The 22083-nt window shown below is 35.7% G+C and overlaps 1 protein-coding gene and 1 pseudogene across 6 annotated transcripts in view; both read right to left on the bottom strand.

The window, feature by feature from the left end:
• The window catches only part of DOCK7 (dedicator of cytokinesis 7), a 444028-nt gene that overhangs the window by 34049 nt on the left and 387896 nt on the right, over positions 1-22083 (bottom strand). For all 5 annotated transcript variants that reach the window (XM_077149435.1, XM_077149436.1, XM_077149437.1 and 2 more), the window contains 4 exons: positions 18984-19118; positions 14146-14235; positions 13793-14029; positions 12803-12946 (listed from right to left, as the gene is read on the bottom strand). In XM_077149435.1, the coding sequence (XP_077005550.1) occupies positions 12803-12946; positions 13793-14029; positions 14146-14235; positions 18984-19118 (606 nt within the window). The remainder of the gene's footprint in view (positions 1-12802; positions 12947-13792; positions 14030-14145; positions 14236-18983; positions 19119-22083) is intronic.
• Positions 14142-18898, bottom strand: LOC143674129 (bifunctional methylenetetrahydrofolate dehydrogenase/cyclohydrolase, mitochondrial pseudogene; annotated as a pseudogene). The gene is made up of 2 exons (XR_013170875.1): positions 15390-18898; positions 14142-14235 (listed from the first exon to the last, which is right to left on the bottom strand). The product of XR_013170875.1 is annotated as a bifunctional methylenetetrahydrofolate dehydrogenase/cyclohydrolase, mitochondrial pseudogene (transcript).

Raw genomic sequence — 22083 nt, 5'->3', positions numbered from 1 at the left:
ATAATTTGTGAAAAGTACACACAAAAAGGTGGGGAATAGAGAAAGAGAAGAATAGTGTATGTGTATGCTACTGAAGATAAGTTGGCATCAAATCTAATCTGATTGCAACAGATTTAGGATATTGAATTTTAACCCCATGGTAAACACAAAGATAATACATGAAAAATATATTCAGAAAGAAATGAGAAGGGACTCAAAGTGGTACAATGCAAAAAATAAAAAACAAAACAAATAAATATGGAGTTAGGTATCAACAGACGAATTTTGGGTCAAAAAAGGTATAAGGACTTTATAAAGGCTAAATAGCAAAATGGCAGAAGAAAACCGAAAACCCTGCATAATCAGTAGTTATTTTAAATGTACATGGATTAAACTCTCAAGTTAAAAGGGAGGGACGGGCAGAATGGATAAAAAAGCATAACCCAACAATATGCTGTTTACAAGAGACTCACCTTAAATTAAAAGATGAAAGTAGGTTGAAAGTGAAAGGATGGGTGAAAATGCATCATGCAAGTAGTAATCAAAAGAAAGTTGGGGTAAAAAAAAAAAGAAAGTTGGGGTGGCTGTACTGATATCAGATAAAATAGACTGAATCAAAAACTGTCATGAAGGAAAAATAATTTCATTATATACTGATGAAGGGGTCAATTCAAAAGGACAAGAATTATAAATATATATGCACCTAACAACCGAACTCCAAAATACATGAAGCAAATACTGACAGATTTGAAGGGAAACAGATGTTTTTACATGAATAGGAGACTCAACAGACCATTTTCAATAATGACAAAAGATCAACAAGGAAATAAAAAAATGGAACGGTACTCTAAACCAGATAGACCTAATAGCCATATATAGAATATTTTAATCAACAGCAGCAGAAAACAAATTTGTTTCTACTGTATGTGGGTCGTTCTCCAGAATCATTCTTGTAGGGTCATAAAACAAGTCTCAATAAATTCAAAGACCCTGAAATCATACAATGTATCTTTGACAATAATGGAATGAAGTGAGAAATCAGTAATAGACAGAGAACTGGAAAATTCACCAATACGTGAAAATTAAACAAAATACTCCGAATCAATGGGTCATAGAAGAATTCACAAGGGAAATTAGGAAATATCTTGAGACAATGAAAATGAAGATACAACATATCAAAGGCAGTGCTCAGAGGGAAATTTATATCTCTAAATGCTTACATTGAAAAAGAAGAGAGACTGCAAATCAGCTATCTAATCTCAAAATTGATGGATCTAAAAAAAGAACTAAATACTAGTGGTCAATGATGGGAGGGGTAAGGGGCATGATATGTATGAGCTTTTCTTTTTTCTTTTTATTTCTTTTACTGGACTGATGCTAATGTTTTAAAAAATGATTATGATGATGAATATACAACTATGCGATGAGACTGTGAACCACTGAATGTATACCATGTATGGACTATGTGTCAATTAAAAAAAAAACAAAAAACTAAATCCAAGGAAGGAAAAAGCAAAGACTAGAGCTGAGAGAAATAAAGTAGAGAATTAAAAAACAATAAAGAGAATCAACAAAACCAAAAATTGGTTCTTTCAAAGATCAATAAAATAGATGATCCTTCAGCTAGACTGATAAAGAAAAAGGAGACTGGACACAACAACCATAATGAGAAATGAAAAGCAGTACAAAATTACCAACCCCACAGAAATAAAAAGGACTATAAGAGGATATTATAAACAATTATATATCAATAAATTAGATAATAAATTAACCCAGTTGAAATGGACAAATTCCTAGAAACAAACAATCTATTACACTGTTCAAAAAGAAACAGAACTCTCAACAGTTCAAGTAGTAAAGATATTCAAACAGTAATAAAGAATCTCAGAAGAAAGAAGCCCAGGATGGCTTTACCAGTGAATTTAACCACATACTCCAAAAATCAACACCAATCTTGATCAAACCCTTCTATGCTAGTTCGAAAGTACTGTGTATCCCAGAAAAGCCATGTCTTTTAAACCTGATTCAATATTACAGGGCATAAATTCCTCTGATCAGATTATCTCCATGGAGATGCGACATGCCCATTTGTGGGTGTGGCCTTTTGGTTAGATGGAGATGTGACTCCATCCATTCAAGATGGGTCTTGATTATATTTATTGGAGCCCTTTAAAAGGGAAAACATTTTGAAGAAATCACAGATGCAGAAGCTTGTAGACTGCTTTAGAACTGACAGTCACATGGATGTTTAGGGTTGTTTGGAGTGCTGACAGAGAGAGCAGACACCTAAACAAGGGCAGAGAACAGCAGATATCACCATGTACCTCCCCATGAGATGCTAAGCAAGCCAGAACCCAGAGTTGAGTCCTGGAGAAGCTAAATGAAGGCTCACAGATGCTTAGAGAGGCAACCACTGGCATCAGAGGCTGGAAGCAATGGAATTGGGAACCAGGACCAGCAGATGCCAGCCATGTGTCTTCTTAGCTGACAGAGGTGTTCTGGATGGCATCAGCCTTTTTTGAATGAAGGTGATTTCTTGTTGGTATCTTAATTTGGACATTTATTGGCCTTAGAACCGTAAACTTGTAACTTTTTAAAATCCCTTTATAAAAGCTACTTTATTTCTACCATACTGCATTCTGGCAGCTTAACAAACTAATACACTTTCTGAAATATTGAAGAGAAGGGAACGCTCCTAACTCATGCTATGACCAATATCACTCTCATAACAAAGCCAGATAAAGATACCACAAGAAAAGAAAACTAAAGATCAATATCCCTTTATGAATATATATACAAAAATCTTCAGCAAACTGAATCCAACTGCACATCAAAAGAACTGTACACCAGGATCAAGTGGGCTTTATCCCAAGTATGCAAGGGTGGGTCAACATAAGAAAATCATTTAGTGTAACACATCACATTAACAGGATGAAGGGAAATAATCACATGACAATCTCAATTGATGCAGAAAAGGCATTTGACAAAATCCACCATCCTTTCTTGATAAAAACACTTTGAAAAATAGGAATAGACAGAAACTCCTTCTATATGAAAAAGGGCATATATGAAAAACCCACCGGAAACATTATAATCAATGGTGAAAGACTCGAAACTTTCCCTCTAAGATTAGGACAAAACAAGTATGTCCACTGTCACCACTGTTATCTAGCATTGTACTGGAAGTTTTAGTTAGGGCAATTAGATGAGAGAAAGAAAGAAAAGCATCCAAATTGGAAAGGAAGAAGTGAAACTTTCTTATGTGCAGATGACATGACCTGATATACACAAAAAACTGAAAAATCCAAAATAAGCTGCTAGAATAAACAAATTCAGGAAAGAGGTAGGGTAGAAGATCAACAGACCAAAATCAGGAAAGTGGTGGGGTATAAGATCAACAGGGCTTGGTCTGTTTTTATACACTAGTGATGAACAAACTGAAGGAAAAAAATCGAGAAACATTCCATTTACAAGTAAAAGAATCAAGTACTTAGAAAGAAATCTAACCAAGGATTTTAAAGACTTGCCCACAGAAAGCTATAAAACATTGCCAAAAGAAATCAAACTAGACCTAAATAAATGGAAGGACATTTTGTGTTCATGGATTGGAAGACTACATAATGTTAAGATGTCAGTTCTACCCAAAGCGATTTACAGATTCAATGCAGTCCAATCAAACTTTCATCAATTCCTTGGTGTATTTTATACATAATTTTCTTTAAATTTATAACTTCTCTAATAATAATAATAATAATAATAATAATAATAATAATAATAATAATAATACGTTCTTATCTCAAAGAAATAGCTCAAGGACTGAGAATTCTGTTCATTAGTGCAATTTCCCTTACATTTCTTATATTCTTTAATTTAACCTAGATGTAAAAGTTCTGTCAATCCACTGATCTTCAGACTTCAATTTGCTAATGCAACTTCCCTCAGTATTCCAAATGTGTCCCTCCTACTGTAAGTTTTTTTCTTTTTATTTATTAATTAAAAAAATTAACAATAACAAAAACATTAACATATCATTCCATTCTACATACATAATCAGTGATTCTTAATATCATCACAAAGTTGCATATTCATCATTTCTTAGAATTTTTGCATCGATTTAGAAAAAGAAATAAAAAGACAACAGAAAAAGAAATAAATTGATAACAGAAAAAAAAAGATTATACATACCATACCCCTTACCCCTCGCTTTCATTTATCACTAGCATTTCAAACTAAATTTATTTTAACATTTGTTCCCCCTATTATTTATTTTTATTCCATATGTTCTACTTGTCTGTTGATAGGGTAGATAACAGGAGTATCAGACACAGGTTTTCACAATCACAGAGTCACATTGTGAAAGCTATATCATTGTTCAATCATCATTAAGAAACATGACTACTGGAACACAGCTCTACATTTTCAGGCAGTTCCCTCCAGCCTCTCCACTACATCTTGAATAACAAGGTGATATCTACTTAATGCATAAGAATAACCTCCAGGATAACCTCTCGACTCTGTTTGGAATCTCTCAGTCATTGACACTTAGTCTCATTTCACTCTTCCCCCTTTTGGTCGAGAAGGTTCTCTCAATCCTTTGATGTTAATTCTCAGCTCATTCTAGGGTTCTTCTCAATCCCTTGATGCTGAGTCTCAGCTCATTCCATGATCTCTGTCCCACATTGCCAGGAAGGTCCACACCCCTGGGAGTCATGTCCCACGCTCCTACTGTAAGTTTGAAGAAGATCTTTTGAGAGTAAAAAGTAAGTTATATCATTTGGAGGCTTTCCCTTCAAACCAGAGGTGCTAAAGGCCTTAAGGTATTTACTTCAGCTTTAATAGCACATTTTTTTGTCTTTGCTCTTTTAACCTAAAAAATCATTAAGATATATGAAGTCTTGTGTGATTGTGAAAACCTTGTGTCTGATGCTCCTTTTATCTACCTTATGGACAGATGAGTAAAATGTAAATAAATAATAGGGGGAACAAATGTTAAAATAAATTTAGTAGATTGAAATGCTAGTGATCAATGAAAGGGAGGGGTAAGGGCTTTGGTATGTATGAAATTTTTTATGTTTTCTTTTTATTTCTTTTTCTGAATTGATGCAAATGTCCTAAGAAATGATCATGATGATGAATATACAACTGTGATGATATTGTGAGTTATTGATTATATATCAAGAGTGGAATGATCATATGGTAAGAAGTCCATATTTGTATGTTGGTATGTGTGGTAGTTAGGCTCAGGTGTCAACTTGGCCAGGTGAACGTGCCTAGTTCTGTTGCTGTGGACATGAGCCAATGGTATGTGAACCTCATCTGTTGCTCATTACATCTGCAGTCAGCTAAGAGGCGTGCCTGCTGTAATGAATGATGTTTGATTTAATTGGCTGGTGCTTAAATGAGAGAGCTCAACATAGCACAGCCCAAGCAGCTCAGCATACCTCATCTCAGTACTCATAGCTCAGCCCAAGCCTTTGGAGACGCAGAAAGAAAACACCCTGGGGAAAGTTGTTGGAACCCAGAGGCCTGGAGAGAAGGCCAGCATAGATCACCCTGTGTCTTCCCACATAAGAAAGAACCTCAGTTGAAAGTTCACTGCCTTTCCTCTGAAGAACTAATGAAATCCCCTTTTATTAAAAGCCAATCCGTCTCTGCTGTGCTACATTCTGGCAGCTAGCAGACTAGAACAGTATGTTTAACACACAAAAAAAGGTACATGAAGTCTTACTTGAAGCCTTTCTGGTTTTTCCCTTACTTTAGAATATTCCTAAGGTTGGGGTCATGTCTAAATTAATCAGAAGAGAATCGGGATGAATTAACTACAAGATGAAACTAGGGATGGTTTCTTACCTGCATATAACAACACAACAACAATATTTTGTATGTGTACAAAATTTAATCCTCACAATTCATTGTAAAAGAGAATTATTTGTAGAAAATAACATTAGGGAGTATCTAAGATAGTGGGAGTTCACATGCATGTACATAGCTCTGAAAATGAGCCCTCCTTTTAAATGACATTCTTTCAGTACAAGCTTTTAAAAGAAAGGTCACTTTAGGTTAATCAATTCCTTCTTTTTTATTTATTTATTTATTTATTATTATTATTATTATTTATTTTTTTATTTTTTTATTTTTTTTATTAATTAAAAAAAGAATTAACAAAACAATTAGAAATCATTCCATTCTACATGTACAATCACTAATTCTTAATAACATCACATAGTTGCATATTCATCATTTCTTAGTACATTTGCATCGATTTAGAAAAAGAAATAAAAAGACAACAGAATAAGAATTAAAACATTAATCGAAAGAAAAAAAAAAACAAAAAACCTATACCTCACATGCAGCTTCATTCAGTGTTTTAACATAATTGCATTACAATTGGGTAGTACTGTGCTGTCCATTTCTGAGTTTTTATATCCAGTCCTGTTGTACAGTCTGTATCCCTTCAGTACCAATTACCCCTTCTTTTTTTTTTTTTTTAATAAACGGAAAAAAAGAAATTAACCCAACATTTAGAAATCATACCATTCTACATATGCAATCAATAATTCTTAACCTCATCACATAGATGCATGATCATCATTTCTTAGTACATTTGCATCGGTTTAGAAAAACTAGCAACATATCCGAAAAAGATATAGAATGTTAATATAGAGACAAAAATATAAGTAATAATAGTAAAGTCAAAACAAAACAAAACAAAACAAAACAAAAACCTATAGCTCAGATGCAGCTTCATTCAGTGTTTTAACAAGATTACTTTACAATTAGGTATTATTGTGTTGTCCATTTTTGAGTTTTTGTATCTAGTCCTGTTGCACAGTCTGTATTCCTTCAACTCCAATTGCCCATTATCTTACCCTGTTTCTACCTCCTGCTGGACTCTGTTACCAATGACATATTCCAAATTTATTCTCGAATGTCTGTTCACATCACTGGGACCATACAGTATTTGTCCTTTAGTTTTTGGCTAGACTCACTCAGCATAATGTTCTCTAGGTCCATCCATGTTATTACATGCTTCATAAGTTTATCCTGTCTTAAAGCTGCATAGTATTCCATCGTATGTATATACCACAGTTTGTTTAGCCACTCTTCTGTTGATGGAGATTTCGGCTGTTTCCATCTCTTTGCAATTGTAAATAACGCTGCTATAAACATTGGTGTGCAAATGTCCGTTTGTGTCTTTGCCCTTAAGTCCTCTGAGTAGATTCCCAGCAATGGTATTGCTGGGTCGTATGGCAATTCTATATTCAGCTTTTTGAGGAACCGCCAAACTGCCTTCCACAGTGGTTGCACCATTTGACATTCCCACCAACAGTGGATAAGTGTGCCTCTTTCTCCGCATCCTCTCCAGCACTTGTCATTTTCTGTTTTGTTGATAATGGCCATTCTGGTGGGTGTGAGATGATATCTCATTGTGGTTTTGATTTGCATTTCTCTAATGGCCAGGGACATTGAGCATCTCTTCATGTGCCTTTTGGTCATTTGTATTTCCTCTTCTGATAGGTGTCTGTTCAAGTCTTTTTCCCATTTTGTAATTGGGTTGGCTGTCTTTTTGTTGTTGAGATGAACAATCTCTTTATAAATTCTGGATACTAGACCTTTATCTGATATATCATTTCCAAATATTGTCTCCCATTGTGTAGGCTGTCTTTCTACTTTCTTGATGAAGTTCTTTGATGCACAAAAGTGTTTAATTTTGAGGAGCTCCCATTTATTTATTTCCTTCTTCAGTGTTCTTGCTTTAGGTTTAAGGTCCATAAAACCGCCTCCAGTAGTAAGATCCATAAGATATCTCCCAACATTTTCCTCTAACTGTTTTATGGTCTTAGACCTAATGTTTAGATCTTTGATCCATTTTGAGTTAACTTTTGTATAGGGTGTGAGAGATGGGTCTTCTTTCATTCTTTTGCATATGGATATCCAGTTCTCTAGGCACCATTTATTGAAGAGACTGTTCTGTCCCAGGTGAGTTGGCTGGACTGCCTTATCAAAGATCAAATGTCCATAGATGAGAGGGTCTATATCTGAGCACTCTATTAGATTCCATTGGTCGATATATCTATCTTTATGCCAATACCATGCTGTTTTGACCACTGTGGCTTCATAATATGCCTTAAAGTCCGGCATCGCTAGACCTCCAGCTTTGTTTTTTTCCCTCAAGATGTTTTTAGCAATTCGGGGCACCCTGCCCTTCCAGATAAATTTGCTTATTGGTTTTTCTATTTCTGAAAAATAAGTTGTTGGGATTTTGATTGGTATTGCATTGAATCTGTAAATCAATTTAGGTAGGATTGACATCTTAACTATATTTAGTCCTCCAATCCATGAACACGGTATGCCCTTCCATCTATTTAGGTCTTCTGTGATTTCTTTTAACAGTTTTCTGTAGTTTTCTTTATATAGGTTTTTTGTCTCTTTAGTTAAATTTATTCCTAGGTATTTTATTCTTTTAGTTGCGATTGTAAATGGGATTCGTTTCTTGATTTCCGCCTCAGCTTGTTCATTACTAGTGTATAGAAATGCTACAGATTTTTGAATGTTGATCTTGTAACCTGCTACTTTGCTGTACTCATTTATTAGCTCTAGTAGTTTTGTTGTGGATTTTTCCGGGTTTTCGATGTATAGTATCATATCGTCTGCAAACAGTGAGAGTTTTATTTCTTCCTTTCCAATTTTGATGCCTTGTATTTCTTTTTCTTGTCTAATTGCTCTGGCTAGAACCTCCAACACAATGTTGAATAATAGTGGTGATAGTGGACATCCTTGTCTTGTTCCTGATCTTAGGGGGAAAGTTTTCAATTTTTCCCCATTGAGGATGATATTAGCTGTGGGTTTTTCATATATTCCCTCAATCATTTTAAGGAAGTTCCCTTGTATTCCTATCTTTTGAAGTGTTTTCAACAGGAAAGGATGTTGAATCTTGTCAAATGCCTTCTCTGCATCAATTGAGATGATCATGTGATTTTTCTGCTTTGATTTGTTGATATGGTGTATTACATTAATTGATTTTCTTATGTTGAACCATCCTTGCATACCTGGGATGAATCCTACTTGGTCATGATGTATAATTCTTTTAATGTGTTGTTGGATACGATTTCCTAGAATTTTATTGAGGATTTTTGCATCTATATTCATTAGAGAGATTGGTCTGTAGTTTTCTTTTTTTGTAATATCTTTGCCTGGTTTTGGTATGAGGGTGATGTTGGCTTCACAGAATGAATTAGGAAGTTTTCCCTCCACTTCGATTTTTTTGAAGAGTTTGAGGAGAATTGGTACTAATTCTTTCTGGAACGTTTGGTAGAATTCACATGTGAAGCCATCTGGTCCTGGACTTTTCTTTTTAGGAAGCTTTTGAATGACTAATTCAATTTCTTTACTTGTGATTGGTTTGTTGAGACATCTATGTCTTCTTGAGTCAAAGTTGGTTGTTCATGTCTTTCCAGGAACCCGTCCATTTCATCTAAATTGTTGTATTTATTAGCGTAAAGTTGTTCATAGTATCCTGTAACTACCTCCTTTATTTCTGTGAGGTCAGTAGTTATGTCTCCTCTTCCATTTCTGATCTTATTTATTTGCATCCTCTCTCTTCTTCTTTTTGTCAATCTTGATAAGGGCCCATCAATCTGATTGATTTTCTCATAGAACCAACTTCTGGTCTTACTGATTTTCTCTATTGTTTTTATGTTTTCAATTTCATTTATTTTTGCTCTGATCTTTGTTATTTCTTTCCTTTTGCTTGCTTTGGGATTAGTTTGCTGTTCTTTCTCCAGTTCTTCCAAGTGAACAGTTAATTCTTGCATTTTTGCCTTTTCTTCTTTTCTGATATAGGCATTTAGGGCAATAAATTTCCCTCTTAGCACTGCCTTTGCTGCATCCCATAAGTTTTGATATGTTGTGTTTTCATTTTCATTCGCCTCGAGGTATTTACTAATTTCTCTTGCAATTTCTTCTTTGACCCACTCGTTGTTTAAGAGTGTGTTGTTGAGCCTCCACGTATTTGTGAATTTTCTGGCATTCCGCCTATTATTGATTTCCAACTTCATTCCTTTATGATCCGAGAAAGTGTTGTGTATGATTTCAATCTTTTTAAATTTGTTAAGACTTGCTTTGTGACCCAGCATATGGTCTATCTTTGAGAATGATCCATGAGCACTTGAGAAAAAGGTGTATCCTGCTGTTGTGGGATTTAATGTCCTATAAATGTCTGTTAAGTCTAGCTCCTTTATAGTAATATTCAGATTCTCTATTTCTTTATTGATCCTCTGTCTAGATGTTCTGTCCATTGATGAGAGTGGGGAATTGAAGTCTCCAAGTATTATGGTATTTGTGTCTATTTTCTTTTTCAGTGTTTGCAGGGTATTCCTCACGTATTTTGGGGCATTCTGGTTCGGTGCGTAAATATTTATGATTGTTATGTGTTCTTGTTTAATTGTTCCTTTTATTAGTATATAGTGTCCTTCTTTGTCTCTTTTAACTGTTTTACATTTGAAGTCTAATTTGTTGGATATTAGTATAGCCACTCCTGCTATTTTCTGGTTGTTATTTGCATGAAATATCTTTTCCCAACCTTTCACTTTCAACCTATGTTTATCTTTGGGTCTAAGATGTGTTTCCTGTAGACAGCATATAGAAGGATCCTGTTTTTTAATCCATTCTGCCAATCTATGTCTTTTGATTGGGGAATTCAGTCCATTAACATTTAGTGTTATTACTCTTTGGATAATATTTTCCTCTACCATTTTGCCTTTTGTATTATATATATCATATCTGACTTTCCTTCTTTCTACACTCTTCTCCTTACCTCTCTCTTCTGTCTTTTCGGTTCTGACTCTAGTGCTCCCTTTAGTATTTCTTGCAGAGCTGGTCTCTTGGTCACAAATTCTGTCAGTGACTTTTTGTCTGAGAATGTTTTAATTTCTCCCTCATTTTTGAAGGACAATTTTGCTGGATATAGGAGTCTTGGTTGGCAGTTTTTCTCTTTTAGTAATTTAAATATATCATCCCACTGTCTTCTAGCCGCCATGGTTTCTGCTGAGAAATCTACACATAGTCTTATTGGTTTTCCCTTTTATGTGATAGATTGTTTTTCTCTTGCTGCTTTCAAGATCCTCTCTTTCTCTTTGACCTCTGACATTCTAAGTAGTAAGTGTCTTGGAGAACGCCTATTTGGGTCTAATCTCTTTGGGGTGCACTGCACTTCTTGGATCTGTAATTTTAGGTCTTTCATAAGAGTTGGGAAATTTTCAGTGAAAATTTCTTCCATTAGTTTTTCTCCTCCTTTTCCCTTCTCTTCTCCTTCTGGGACACCCACAACACGTATATTTGTGCGCTTCATATTGTCCTTGAGTTCCCTGATACCCTGTTCAAATTTTTCCATTCTTTTCCCGATAGTTTCTGTTTGTTTTTGGAATTCAGATGTTCCATCCTCCAAATCACTAATTCTATCTTCTGTCTCTTTGAATCTATCATTGTAGGTATCCATTGTTTTTTCTATCTCTTCTACTTTGTCCTTCACTTCCATAAGTTCTGTGATTTGTTTTTTCAGTTTTTCTATTTCTTCTTTATGTTCAGCCCATGTCTTCTTCATGTCCTCCCTCAATTTATCGATTTCGTTTTTGAAGAGGTTTTCCATTTCTGTTCGTATATTCAGCATTAGTTGTCTCAGCTCTTGTATCTCATTTGAACTATTGGTTTGTTCCTTTGACTGGGCCATATTTTCAATTATTTGAGCGTGATTCGTTATCTTCTGTTGGCGTCTGCGCATTTAGACAGATTTCCCTGGGTATTGGATCCAAAAGTTTGGAAGATTTTTCTGTGAAATCTCTGGGTTCTGTTTTTCTTAACCTGCTCAGTAGGTGGCGCTCGTGGCATACGTTTGTCTGCGGGTCCCACCAGTAACAGGTGCTGTGGGACCTTTAACTTTGGAAAACTCTCGCCATCCGGGAGGTTCGCTAGCCGAAGCGGCTTGGAAGGGTTCGAGCCGGCCCGGGGTCCGAATGTGGGGAGGTTTGCTGGCCGCCGCAGCCCGGGAAAGCGCCCGTCCGAATTTCCTAGTCGCCCAGGCTACAAGCGTGGCGGGAGGGCGCCAGCGGCGGCGTCCCGCCCGGGAGAGTGCACGTTCCCGGGGAGTCACGGGTTTGGAAGGGGTCTCCCCCACCCGTCACTGTTCTCCGCGGCCTGGGGATTTCCGATCCAATTCTCTCAGTTGGTCCAGGGGGCCGCGCGTGGTGTGGGCACCAGCCGCCGCGGTTTCAGGGGACCGCCTCTCCAATTCTCCCAGCCGGCCCGGGAAGGGGGAAGGGAGTGACTCCGGCCGCTTGCCGCCCCACCCGGTGAAGCCCGCGCGCCTTGGCGGTCTCACCCGAGCGGCTTCTCTCAGCCAGCCAGCCGTTCCAGGATGGGGTACGCTGTCTTTTTTTATCTCTGTTGTGGCTTTGGGCGCTGTTCTGTATCGTTTCTACTCCCCTAGTAGCTGTCCTGAAGAAGAAACTAAGATCCGTGCGTCTTACTAAGCTGCCATCTTCTCCGGAAGTCAATCAATTCCTTCTTAATAGAATGTTTAAGAGTAGATTGGTAGAACAAGATAGGCTGTACATAAGTCATGTGTGCATACCTTAAAAAACGAAATTATAATAAAACATTTTTGTTTTTTAGTTTACCTACATTTGCACTTTCAGTGTCTTTTGCACCCATATCCTTCTCACTTAACTTAGCTGTTATTTGTGATCTTTGTAAAATATAATAGTTAAATTACAAATTCCATGTAAGTTGTTACTTAAATCATACAGTGGTAACAGAAATCACTGACCTGATTGACTGTTGTGCCTACAGATCCCTGCAGTACCATCTGAAGCATTTTGGGGTCTGCTGGATCCTGATGTGTTGCAAATGCCAATTCCTGTGTCTTTTTCTGCATGTCTTCAATAGCAACTTCAATTGGTGTCAAGATGATCTGGGTGAAATAGCATCTGTTAGGTTGATGCTTTGTGATAAGATTTAATTATGTCCCTCACAAAGACTTGTTCAAGTTCTAAACCCTGGTCCTATGCACGTAAACTCATTTGCAAATACGACTGCCAAAGATCATATGTGGATGATGTCAAACTGAATTAGAGTGGTCTTAATTCCTATGTCTGGGGCCTTTAAAAGCAGAGGAAATTTAGACACAGTCAGTTATCAGGAGAGAGAGATTGCCATGTAATGGAGGCAGAGATGTATCTACAAGTCAAAGAATGCCAAGGTTACTGGCAAGCCATCCCAAGAATGCTATAGTCTCCAGAAGAAAGAATGATCTAGTCATACCATGATTTTGGTATGGCTAGAAACTCCCAAAACTCTGAGACAATAATTTCTCATTGTTAAGCCAGCCAGCTCTGGTATTTGTCATAGCAGCCTCGGCAAGCTAAAACAACTTTATATTTAATCAATTAAGACTAAAAAAACAGTAAGTCTAGTTATGCACCTTTATTAAATAAACTCCAAACTTTGAATATAGAAGTAAGAAAAATCAGCCCTTTAAAGTGTAAGGTGAGGGCGAATGCGAGTCTTAAAAATGAAGCCATTTTTGGGCGGGCCACAGTGGCTCAGTAGGTAAGAATGCTTGCCTGCCATGCCCGAGGACCCGGGTTTGATTCCCGGTGCCTGCCCATGTTAAAAAAAAAAAGAAGCCAAAACTTAATGATTCAAAAGTGGGTAAAGTTCTAGTATGTTAACGTATCTCCTGTTACATTCATATTATTATTACATGGTTCCAGCATATTTATTTCACTAATTCCTATTTCCCCACTTGTGGACTTACCTCCTCTTTGTGAGTGACATTGACCCTTGTTTTAATATAAGGAAATGCATGTGAAGTAGTAAGAATTGTCTTCCGCTTGAATTGCTCATGAAGTTCTCCATGCGCACGACCATCTAAAGTGAAGGGTGTACAGTACATGAAACGGCGAAGATTATAATTTTTGTCAAAATACGTGATTCTGTCCTTCATCTCATATGTATCAAAGTATGGCTCCACATAAGTAATCTGGATATATGCCTGGAGAAGGAAGAAGTCCTTTATTTCCTGTTAAATCATCATTTAGTCTTTCTCAAAAAATATACAGAGGGTTTTAAGGATGGGCCCAAATGGCATTACTGTCTAGTCAACCATACCTTGTTAGGATCTAATTTACACTTGTCTACAGGATTAGAGTCCTTGATTACTTCAACCACATCTTCTCCAAATCTTTCTCCATAAAATCCCTACAATAAAGAAAAATAAATCTTTTACACAAAATTAACAGAATTAGAAAACAGAGAAGGCCTCTTATGGAGACTAGTGAGAATAATTAAGGCATTTACTAAATTCTTGCCCAACCATGTCAATAATTACAAAATAAAAACTAGGTTTAAAAAATTATATTAGCTTATCGAATTAGCATATTCTCAGTATATTTTATTTGATATCATTCCTATCTACTCGCTTTATCCCGTTTTTTTTTTTGCATAGGCAGGCATTGGGAATCAAACCTGGGTTTCTGGGCATGGCAGGCGAAAACTGCCTGCTGAGCCACTGTGGCCCACCCTTCTATCTATTCACTTTAAATACCACAACATATAAGAAAACAAAACTACAGCATTCACCAAGAGTTCCTCAAGAAAAATGAAAAGGGAAAAGAAAGCAAAGATAAAAGAAATTCAGTATCCTTGATGTACAGAATCTCACTTTTGAATTTGCTGTGGCCTGGTTTCTTGCAAATTGTGGGTCAAATAGTCATTGTTATGAATGATTTAATATATCATTCCAGAAGTTTCAAATAAATGCACTGATCTGCTGAGGGTTTGTATGGGATAGATTTTTTTCTAATTAAAAAAAAAGTTTTAATCAGAATAATCTGGTCAAATTCAATATTAACGCAAGCTCTTAAAAACTTTTAGGGAAACCAACAAGTTCAAAGAGAAAAGCAAACAGCTACTGCAATTCTTTGGTGAAAAAATAAGTTGCATACGTAAAGCTGCCCTCATGATTATTAAACCCAACTCTGTATCTGTTTTGTTTTTCAAAAATAGGTTTCAAGATACCCCCCAAAAACCAGAGATACTCATTAGTAGTAAAAAAATTAACAATGACGTTTAAAGATACAGCAAATCCAAATATGACAACACACATGAATAATTTATAATATAACCCATTTCAATCCCAGAAAACTAACATGGGGAGATCTCACTGAATAGTTATATAACATGAGAGTTAGTAACAGATAGAATCCTAAACATTTTCCCAGGAATTAAGCCATAAAATGGCAGTTTAGGAATACTATTATCATGTAGTTTTTTCTTTCCTACCCAGTTGTTTTATTTAGATAAATCTGACTGTCAATGAATATATGTATAAACCAGGGTAACTTTTTTCTTACTCAATTGTTATAATTTCTTCCTGTTTATTGCTCTCTTCATTTCCCCTGGCAACACGTTTTTCCTTTGATTAGTTGAACTCAACAAGTTTGGAATTTAATGTGGGTATCAACTCTTACTAGAGTAGCGCTTGAGAAATGCAATCTAGAAAAGGCAAATTTTAACAACCGTAGTGGCCTCACAAAGTTTAGTGTCATTCGCAATGTGACAATGTCCTGTGATTATATGGCTTGGGACCCAGAGAACAGCTTTTCCTGGGTCCCATGGCCTAATAGGGTACTGGAGTGCTCCTAGGTGAAACCTGTTTGCACAAACACCAACTTATTTAAGCTTTCAATAAATACAAAGCACCATTTAAAACCCTTTAAGTAGAATAAAAAAATTTGCATGTCTGTTGGCCTGCTTTGCTTCTTGAACTGGCCTGGAGGGCTGCTCATAAAGAGAAGATAAAACAGTAAATTGGTTGCTCCTTCAAGCTCTTTAGACTTCAGCACTTCCCACTCAAGCTTCAGGAGTTTTCTTGCAGCAATAATGGTATTTTTCATTAGTATTGCCACTGTCATAGGACCGATGCCCCCAGGGACTGGAGTGATGTACTGGCTTCCTTCCTGACTTCAAAATCCAGATCTCCAACCAACTTGGGTTTAGAGGTTACAGGATCTTCAACTCTGTTTATCTCCACATCAGTAACTGCTGCTTTTTCTTTGATCATATCTGCTGTGATTAGATTTGGAATGCCTGCAGCAGATACCACAATATCCACAAGCACTGTATTTTTTTAACTGTTTTTTTGGGAGTGTAGCGATGAGATGTTGTAACAGTGGTAGCACCTGATGTTCATGTGCTCCATCTGAGTATAGTGACATTATAATGGGCATTCCAACATTCTCTGACCTTCCAGCACAACCACATTCTTCCCTAGCTTGGAATTCCAGTTTGCTTAATTATTTCCCAAACACCCCATGGGGTAGTGGGGAACATGTAATACTTGTCTAAACACATTCACCTTATTTTAATCATATGAAAGTCATCAACACCCTTGTCTGGAAATAGAGCACTACAAACTTTTCATCAATATGTTCTGGATGGCGCACTTGAACAAGGAAGCCATCTACACTGTCATCATAATTTAGCTTATTGATCCAATTCAACAATTCTTCCTCTGAAATAGAAACTGGTTTCAAAATCATTTCACTGATGGTTCCTATTGGCTGCCCAGGTCTTGTTGAGGATATAGGAGGTGATGGGGGGAATCTCGCCAACCAGAACCACACTCCAGTGTAACTTCCTGTTACCCAAGGCCAACTACTCTTCCACCTCCTATCACACTTCCTGCTTGATCTGCTGGGCAAGTTTCTTTCTGGAAATATAGCCTCACTTCAAACTGCTGAGTGGTGAAAGGGGTGATGGCAGAGGCAGCAGCTCTGTGCGGGCTGGAGCAACCAGGTGGCCAGGGGGAAAAGAAGAGAGAGCACAGTCACAGCTGGTACCATTCCCTGTGCTGGGAGCTGTATAGGTTAGATTTTGAAAAGGCAAAATGTTAGGCCTAAAAAATGGCTTTGTGACAGAATGTGATTTTTCTATATGACACTGAATAAAGAGGTAGGCATGAATGGGGTTATTTAAAAAGGAAAAATAAAATACTGGCATGAAGGTAGAGTTTATGTCTTGCTTTTTAAAAAAATATGGAGAAAACTTCCAATGAAAAGAGGAAAGCTATAGTAAACAAATTCGAAATTTTGTGTCTAAATCTAATTTCTGGGGCTCAAACATCATTTGATGAGACCAATCCAAAGCACAACTCATTTAAGAAGCTTTTATTGGAAGGGCTGGGCTGGGTTGAGATTGGAATCTCAGGTATTGCTTTAACTTAAAAAACAAAGAAAATGAGTCTTTTTACTTTAAGATTCAATTAAATTCAAAATAAAAACTTTACTCCCAATTGAGGCAGAACTAAACATGAAGGCAACTTTTTTGTATTACTTTAATTTTCTTCCTTTTTAAATGCACAGATATTATTTTAATAATCATGCACATTAGAGAGTTAACATAGCAGGTCTGAAGATGCTATCTGTAAAAGGGTCTGCCTGCAAGGTTCCTGTCTTGGAACTTGGTACTTGAACCAGTATCAACCGATAAGGATTGTTCACTATGCTTAGACTGTGTAAACTATGCTGTTAATTCATGTTTAATACCTCCTTCCCTTCTGGAATTTTGGTATTTGCTAGCAGAGAATGCCCATATGACCAGCACCCAGTGAGAACCTTGGATGCTATGTCTCCATGTTTCCCTGAACAGAAACATTGTGGACGTGCTATATTTTTTGCCGTTGGCGAAGGCAGCATATGTCTGCTCATGAGAAGGAGAAAGCATAAGACACCTCTGTGCATGGATTTCTCCAGAACAGCTATGCCTTTTTTTTCCTTTTGATCCTGCCATGTATCCTCTTGTAATAAATTTTAGCTTGAGCACAACTATATATAGAGTCCTTCCAGTGAACCATTGAACATATGAGTGGTCTTGGGGATCCACAAAACAAATCAGTTTGATTTTTTTCATTCAAACTTGTATCTTCTAATCGATGCTTTCCCAAGGATAATACTTGCTTGATCATAACAATCTGTGGGAAATTTTATTAAAAAAAAATTTCTGGTTCTATGCCAGACCTACAAAATCAGAATCTTCAATGAAGAATTCCTGCCCTGAGGCCAAAGATCATTTTCATGAATAGGCAGGTTTGGGAAATAGTCTTTATTAATATTTCCAAAGACTTAATTGGCCCTTGAAAAAAATGGTTACAATTTGAGCTAATTTATGAAAGTTGAGCACAATGTAATCACAAATAGGAATATACCACTCAAGAAATTAGTATCAATTGAGAATAAAAACTAGCCTAGAACAGTCCTTCTCTAACTCTGATGTGACTGCAAGTCATCTGGGGGATCTTGTTAAAATGCGCATTTTGCTTCAGAAGGTCTGGGGTTTGGCCTGAGATTCTGCATTTCAAACAGCAATGTTTCTGGTCCTGGGCCACACTTTGAGTAGCCAGAATAGAGAAAGATGGAAAGAATAATCATAACAGAAAAGGTTGATGAGACTCATAAATATGAAAACCAATCATTCTTGGGATTCTTTAAAGAGAGTCACTAAGATATTTTTAAAGTGTGATTTCAAACCTTTAGGTTCTAATATTTCACTAGGAACCAGCTAAACCAAAAAGACTCACTTGGTGAGAAATTTCTCTGGGTTCAGTTCTAGTTTTACCATGGGTTGCTACTTAAATCCCTATTTTTTCCTACAAAATATGGATAATACTTTTTTTTTCCCAAATCACAAGAATTCTGAAGCATATATAGGTTTCTGAAATAAGTGAAAATGGACCCTTAAAATAAAGTTAATTATATTACTTTACTCTTGCCATAAAAGATAATACAAGTATTTGAAAGTACTACTTAAACCTATCAAAATTCCTTATCCTGTAAGAGAATAGTTTGACAGGCTCTGGCTTATAAAATGATTCAATATGGATCTGCAAATTTACTCATCATAAAGAATATGTATTAAGGATGCATTTTATGAACCACCACAGCATTCACCTCCAATCTGTGAGATATCTCTGCAAGTTTGGTTATTGCAGGTTCCTTGTAAACAAATTCTTGTTCATCCAAATCCCCGAACTTGGTTCCATAAAAACCAACACGAAAGTAGGTACCAAACATCCGCTTACCATCCTGTATATAGGAAAATGAAGAAACTTTAATTCAAAGTCTTTTTTTTTAAAAAAAAACATTATGCTATAGTATAAAATTTCCAAAACATTACAAGAAGTTTTAACTCAAAATTACAATTTAATGAAGGTCAAAAACAAAAGTAAATAATCTTTCATTTTTCATTATTTCTAACAAGCAACATTATGTGTGAAGGCTTATACCACATGACTAAATGACATACAGTATGTTTTTCAGGATTTGTACTAAGTGACTAAATTACAATGGTCTATGCTTTAAATCCATACAACTGAGATAAATTATTTTCCTTAATGCAAGAAAAGATGTTGGTATAACATGGAATATGTCTTAAATGTCCCGAAATTAGAGCATAGTAAATAAAGTTAAATTTTAAAATATTAATATATTTTTTTAGTTACCCTAAGCTCTTATATAGTATCTTTACATGCATTAAAAGCAATCACAAAAGTCAGGAGCCAAGCATACATTAGGTAATCATAAATATCTAGAATTAACAAAGCACTGAACCATAAAGATCTAAAATGTATATCATTCCACTGATAAAAATATTAATGAGGGGGAAAGAAACTAAAAATGAAATAAAGGAAAAATACATATGAATTAAAAATAATTTTGTTTGAGATAAACTGGTTATTCTAAAGCCCAAAAGCCACCCACACATTCATTTCAAGTAAAAAGCTCACTAAGGGTACTTTAACTTTCACATAGAGAATTTGAAAACAAGTGCCTTCAATAAAGATAAATATTTAAATATTTGGAAGCATTCTATTCAGTTCTTACAATTCAGATACAAAACTATTTCAGAAGGACTTTGTGGGAGCTCCTATCCACATACAAGGATTTACATATCTCTGAATTCTCTTTCAGCCTAAATTTGCTTAATACTTATTTTTTCCAGTATTCAGTTCTTACTGGAAAGGTAAAGATTATGTAAATATGTCACAAATGGTATAGATAAGTAAGCCAAATGATTCTTAATTTAACAGTCTGAAAGAGCAAAAAAAAAAAGTACAGTGATTTTTGTTTTTAAAAACCCATATTTTTGTTAGGTAAAGATAAAATTTTAAAGAAAAATGTATTTGGAGTTGAAGAAATGTGCGTTTTCTAATTTTTAAAAAAATAACATTTTTCTGCATTTATTTTATCTTAAAATTTAAGAGACATAAAATTAATTGATTTCCATAGTAAATACAATCTCTTTAGATGGATTAAATAAATTCAACCAAATTCTGATTAAAACCAGAAACAAGTCAATGGGATATTATAATAAAATTTGAGATAATTAAGGAATAAAAGCACTGAATGGAAAATATAAAAACATTTGAGAAAATTACTTAGTTTTTGTGATTGTTATTTTCAAAACATGACACACAAATATATACATACACATTCCTACTTCTTAAAATAGCCAGTATTAAATATTATTATGGTGTAATCTTCTCAAAGGTTTCCAATTTAAAGCACAGCAGTATATATTGCTAATTTTTTAATACTTTGACCCTTTAAATATTTGAAGACATTTATTAGGATATGTTTCCCTTAGCTAAATTTTCCAGTTCTCAATTAACCCCCATATGACAGGAATTACTATCCCGTTTGCATTTTATTAGTCAATGTAGTCTTTTTAAAGTGTGATATTCCAGAAGCAGACATAACACTGCCGATGTGAGCAGATTAGTGAAACCATGAGGAGGCTCATGGCTTCCCTGGATCTGGACAGTAAATTTTATTAATGCAGTTTAAAATTGAACTCGTTACTAAGTAGCCATTTTAAGTTTTATATACTTTCTCAGACCAACATTCAGTTCAAAGAAAAAACATTACTGAGTACTTACTATGCGAAGCCACAGTTCATCCTCAATAATAGGAAAATAAAGTAATATTTAGTTCTTGCTATCAAGAACTCAGGAGAATCAGACATGTATTTGAGTAATTATAATACAAAAGGAATGTGCTATATCATTATGTACAAATATGTGATTTTTTTTTACATACATATGTAAAGAACAGTATATATTATCAAAGGAAAAATCCAATTAGAGTCAGGTCACAAAAAGAGGTGACACATAAATAGTGTTCTACCACTCAAAAGAATTGGCTAAGTGTACAAGGGAGGGAAGAAAAGCACATTCCAGCAGAAGGAAAAAATATAAGCAAGATATAAAGTCATGAAACATGAATGTATATAAGAGAAAGTACTCATTCATCCATTCAACAAATATTTACCGAGTGCCTTCTACGTGTCAGTAAACTTCTCTAGACATTTGTGATTACTTAGTGAACAAAACAGACAAAGACACTTGCCCTCTTAGGACTTTACACTCTGGTAGGCATAAAAGACAATGAGCAAAAATATAAGTAAATTATTTAGTATGTTGGAGGATACAAAGCACTTGGGAAGAAAGAAAAAGGTAAGGAAGATCAGGAGGGCTTGGTGAGGATAGCAACTTAAAAGAGGGTAAAAAAGGGGTAGATCTCATCAGAAGGTGACATTTGAGCAAATACTTGAAGGAAGAGAGTTTTTCATCTCTGGGGGAAGGGCATTCTAGGTAGAGGAAACAGAGCAAAGGCCCCAAAGGCAGGCGCTTGCCTACTGTGAGGAACAGGCAGGGGGCCACTGTGGCTAGAGCAGAGTGACCAAAGGAGAGAACAGGAAACAGTTTGAAATTAATGGGATTAAAATTTTTATGTGTACTAAAAAGGGGAAGGAACAACAAAGGATAAGGCTAGAGAAGTAAAAAGGCAAAGAATCTGAGTATATTTATTTTCAACTGAGAAAGAATTCTCTAGTGTCAAACTACTGGCTCTATCAGTTCATGAAAGCATAATCATAACTTCCCCTTCAGGAAAATCATCACTTCATCTTTATTTTGAACCACAGAATGATACCGTTTTTACCTTTAAATTAAAAAAACAAGAGCAAAAACGTTTTCCGGTATTCTAGCCT

The sequence above is a fragment of the Tamandua tetradactyla genome, chromosome 2, assembly GCF_023851605.1.
Source record: "Tamandua tetradactyla isolate mTamTet1 chromosome 2, mTamTet1.pri, whole genome shotgun sequence".
NCBI classification, from domain to species: domain Eukaryota; kingdom Metazoa; phylum Chordata; class Mammalia; order Pilosa; family Myrmecophagidae; genus Tamandua; species Tamandua tetradactyla.
The sequence above is the reverse complement of the archived record's forward strand: the minus strand, read 5'-3'. Positions and strand labels throughout refer to the sequence as shown.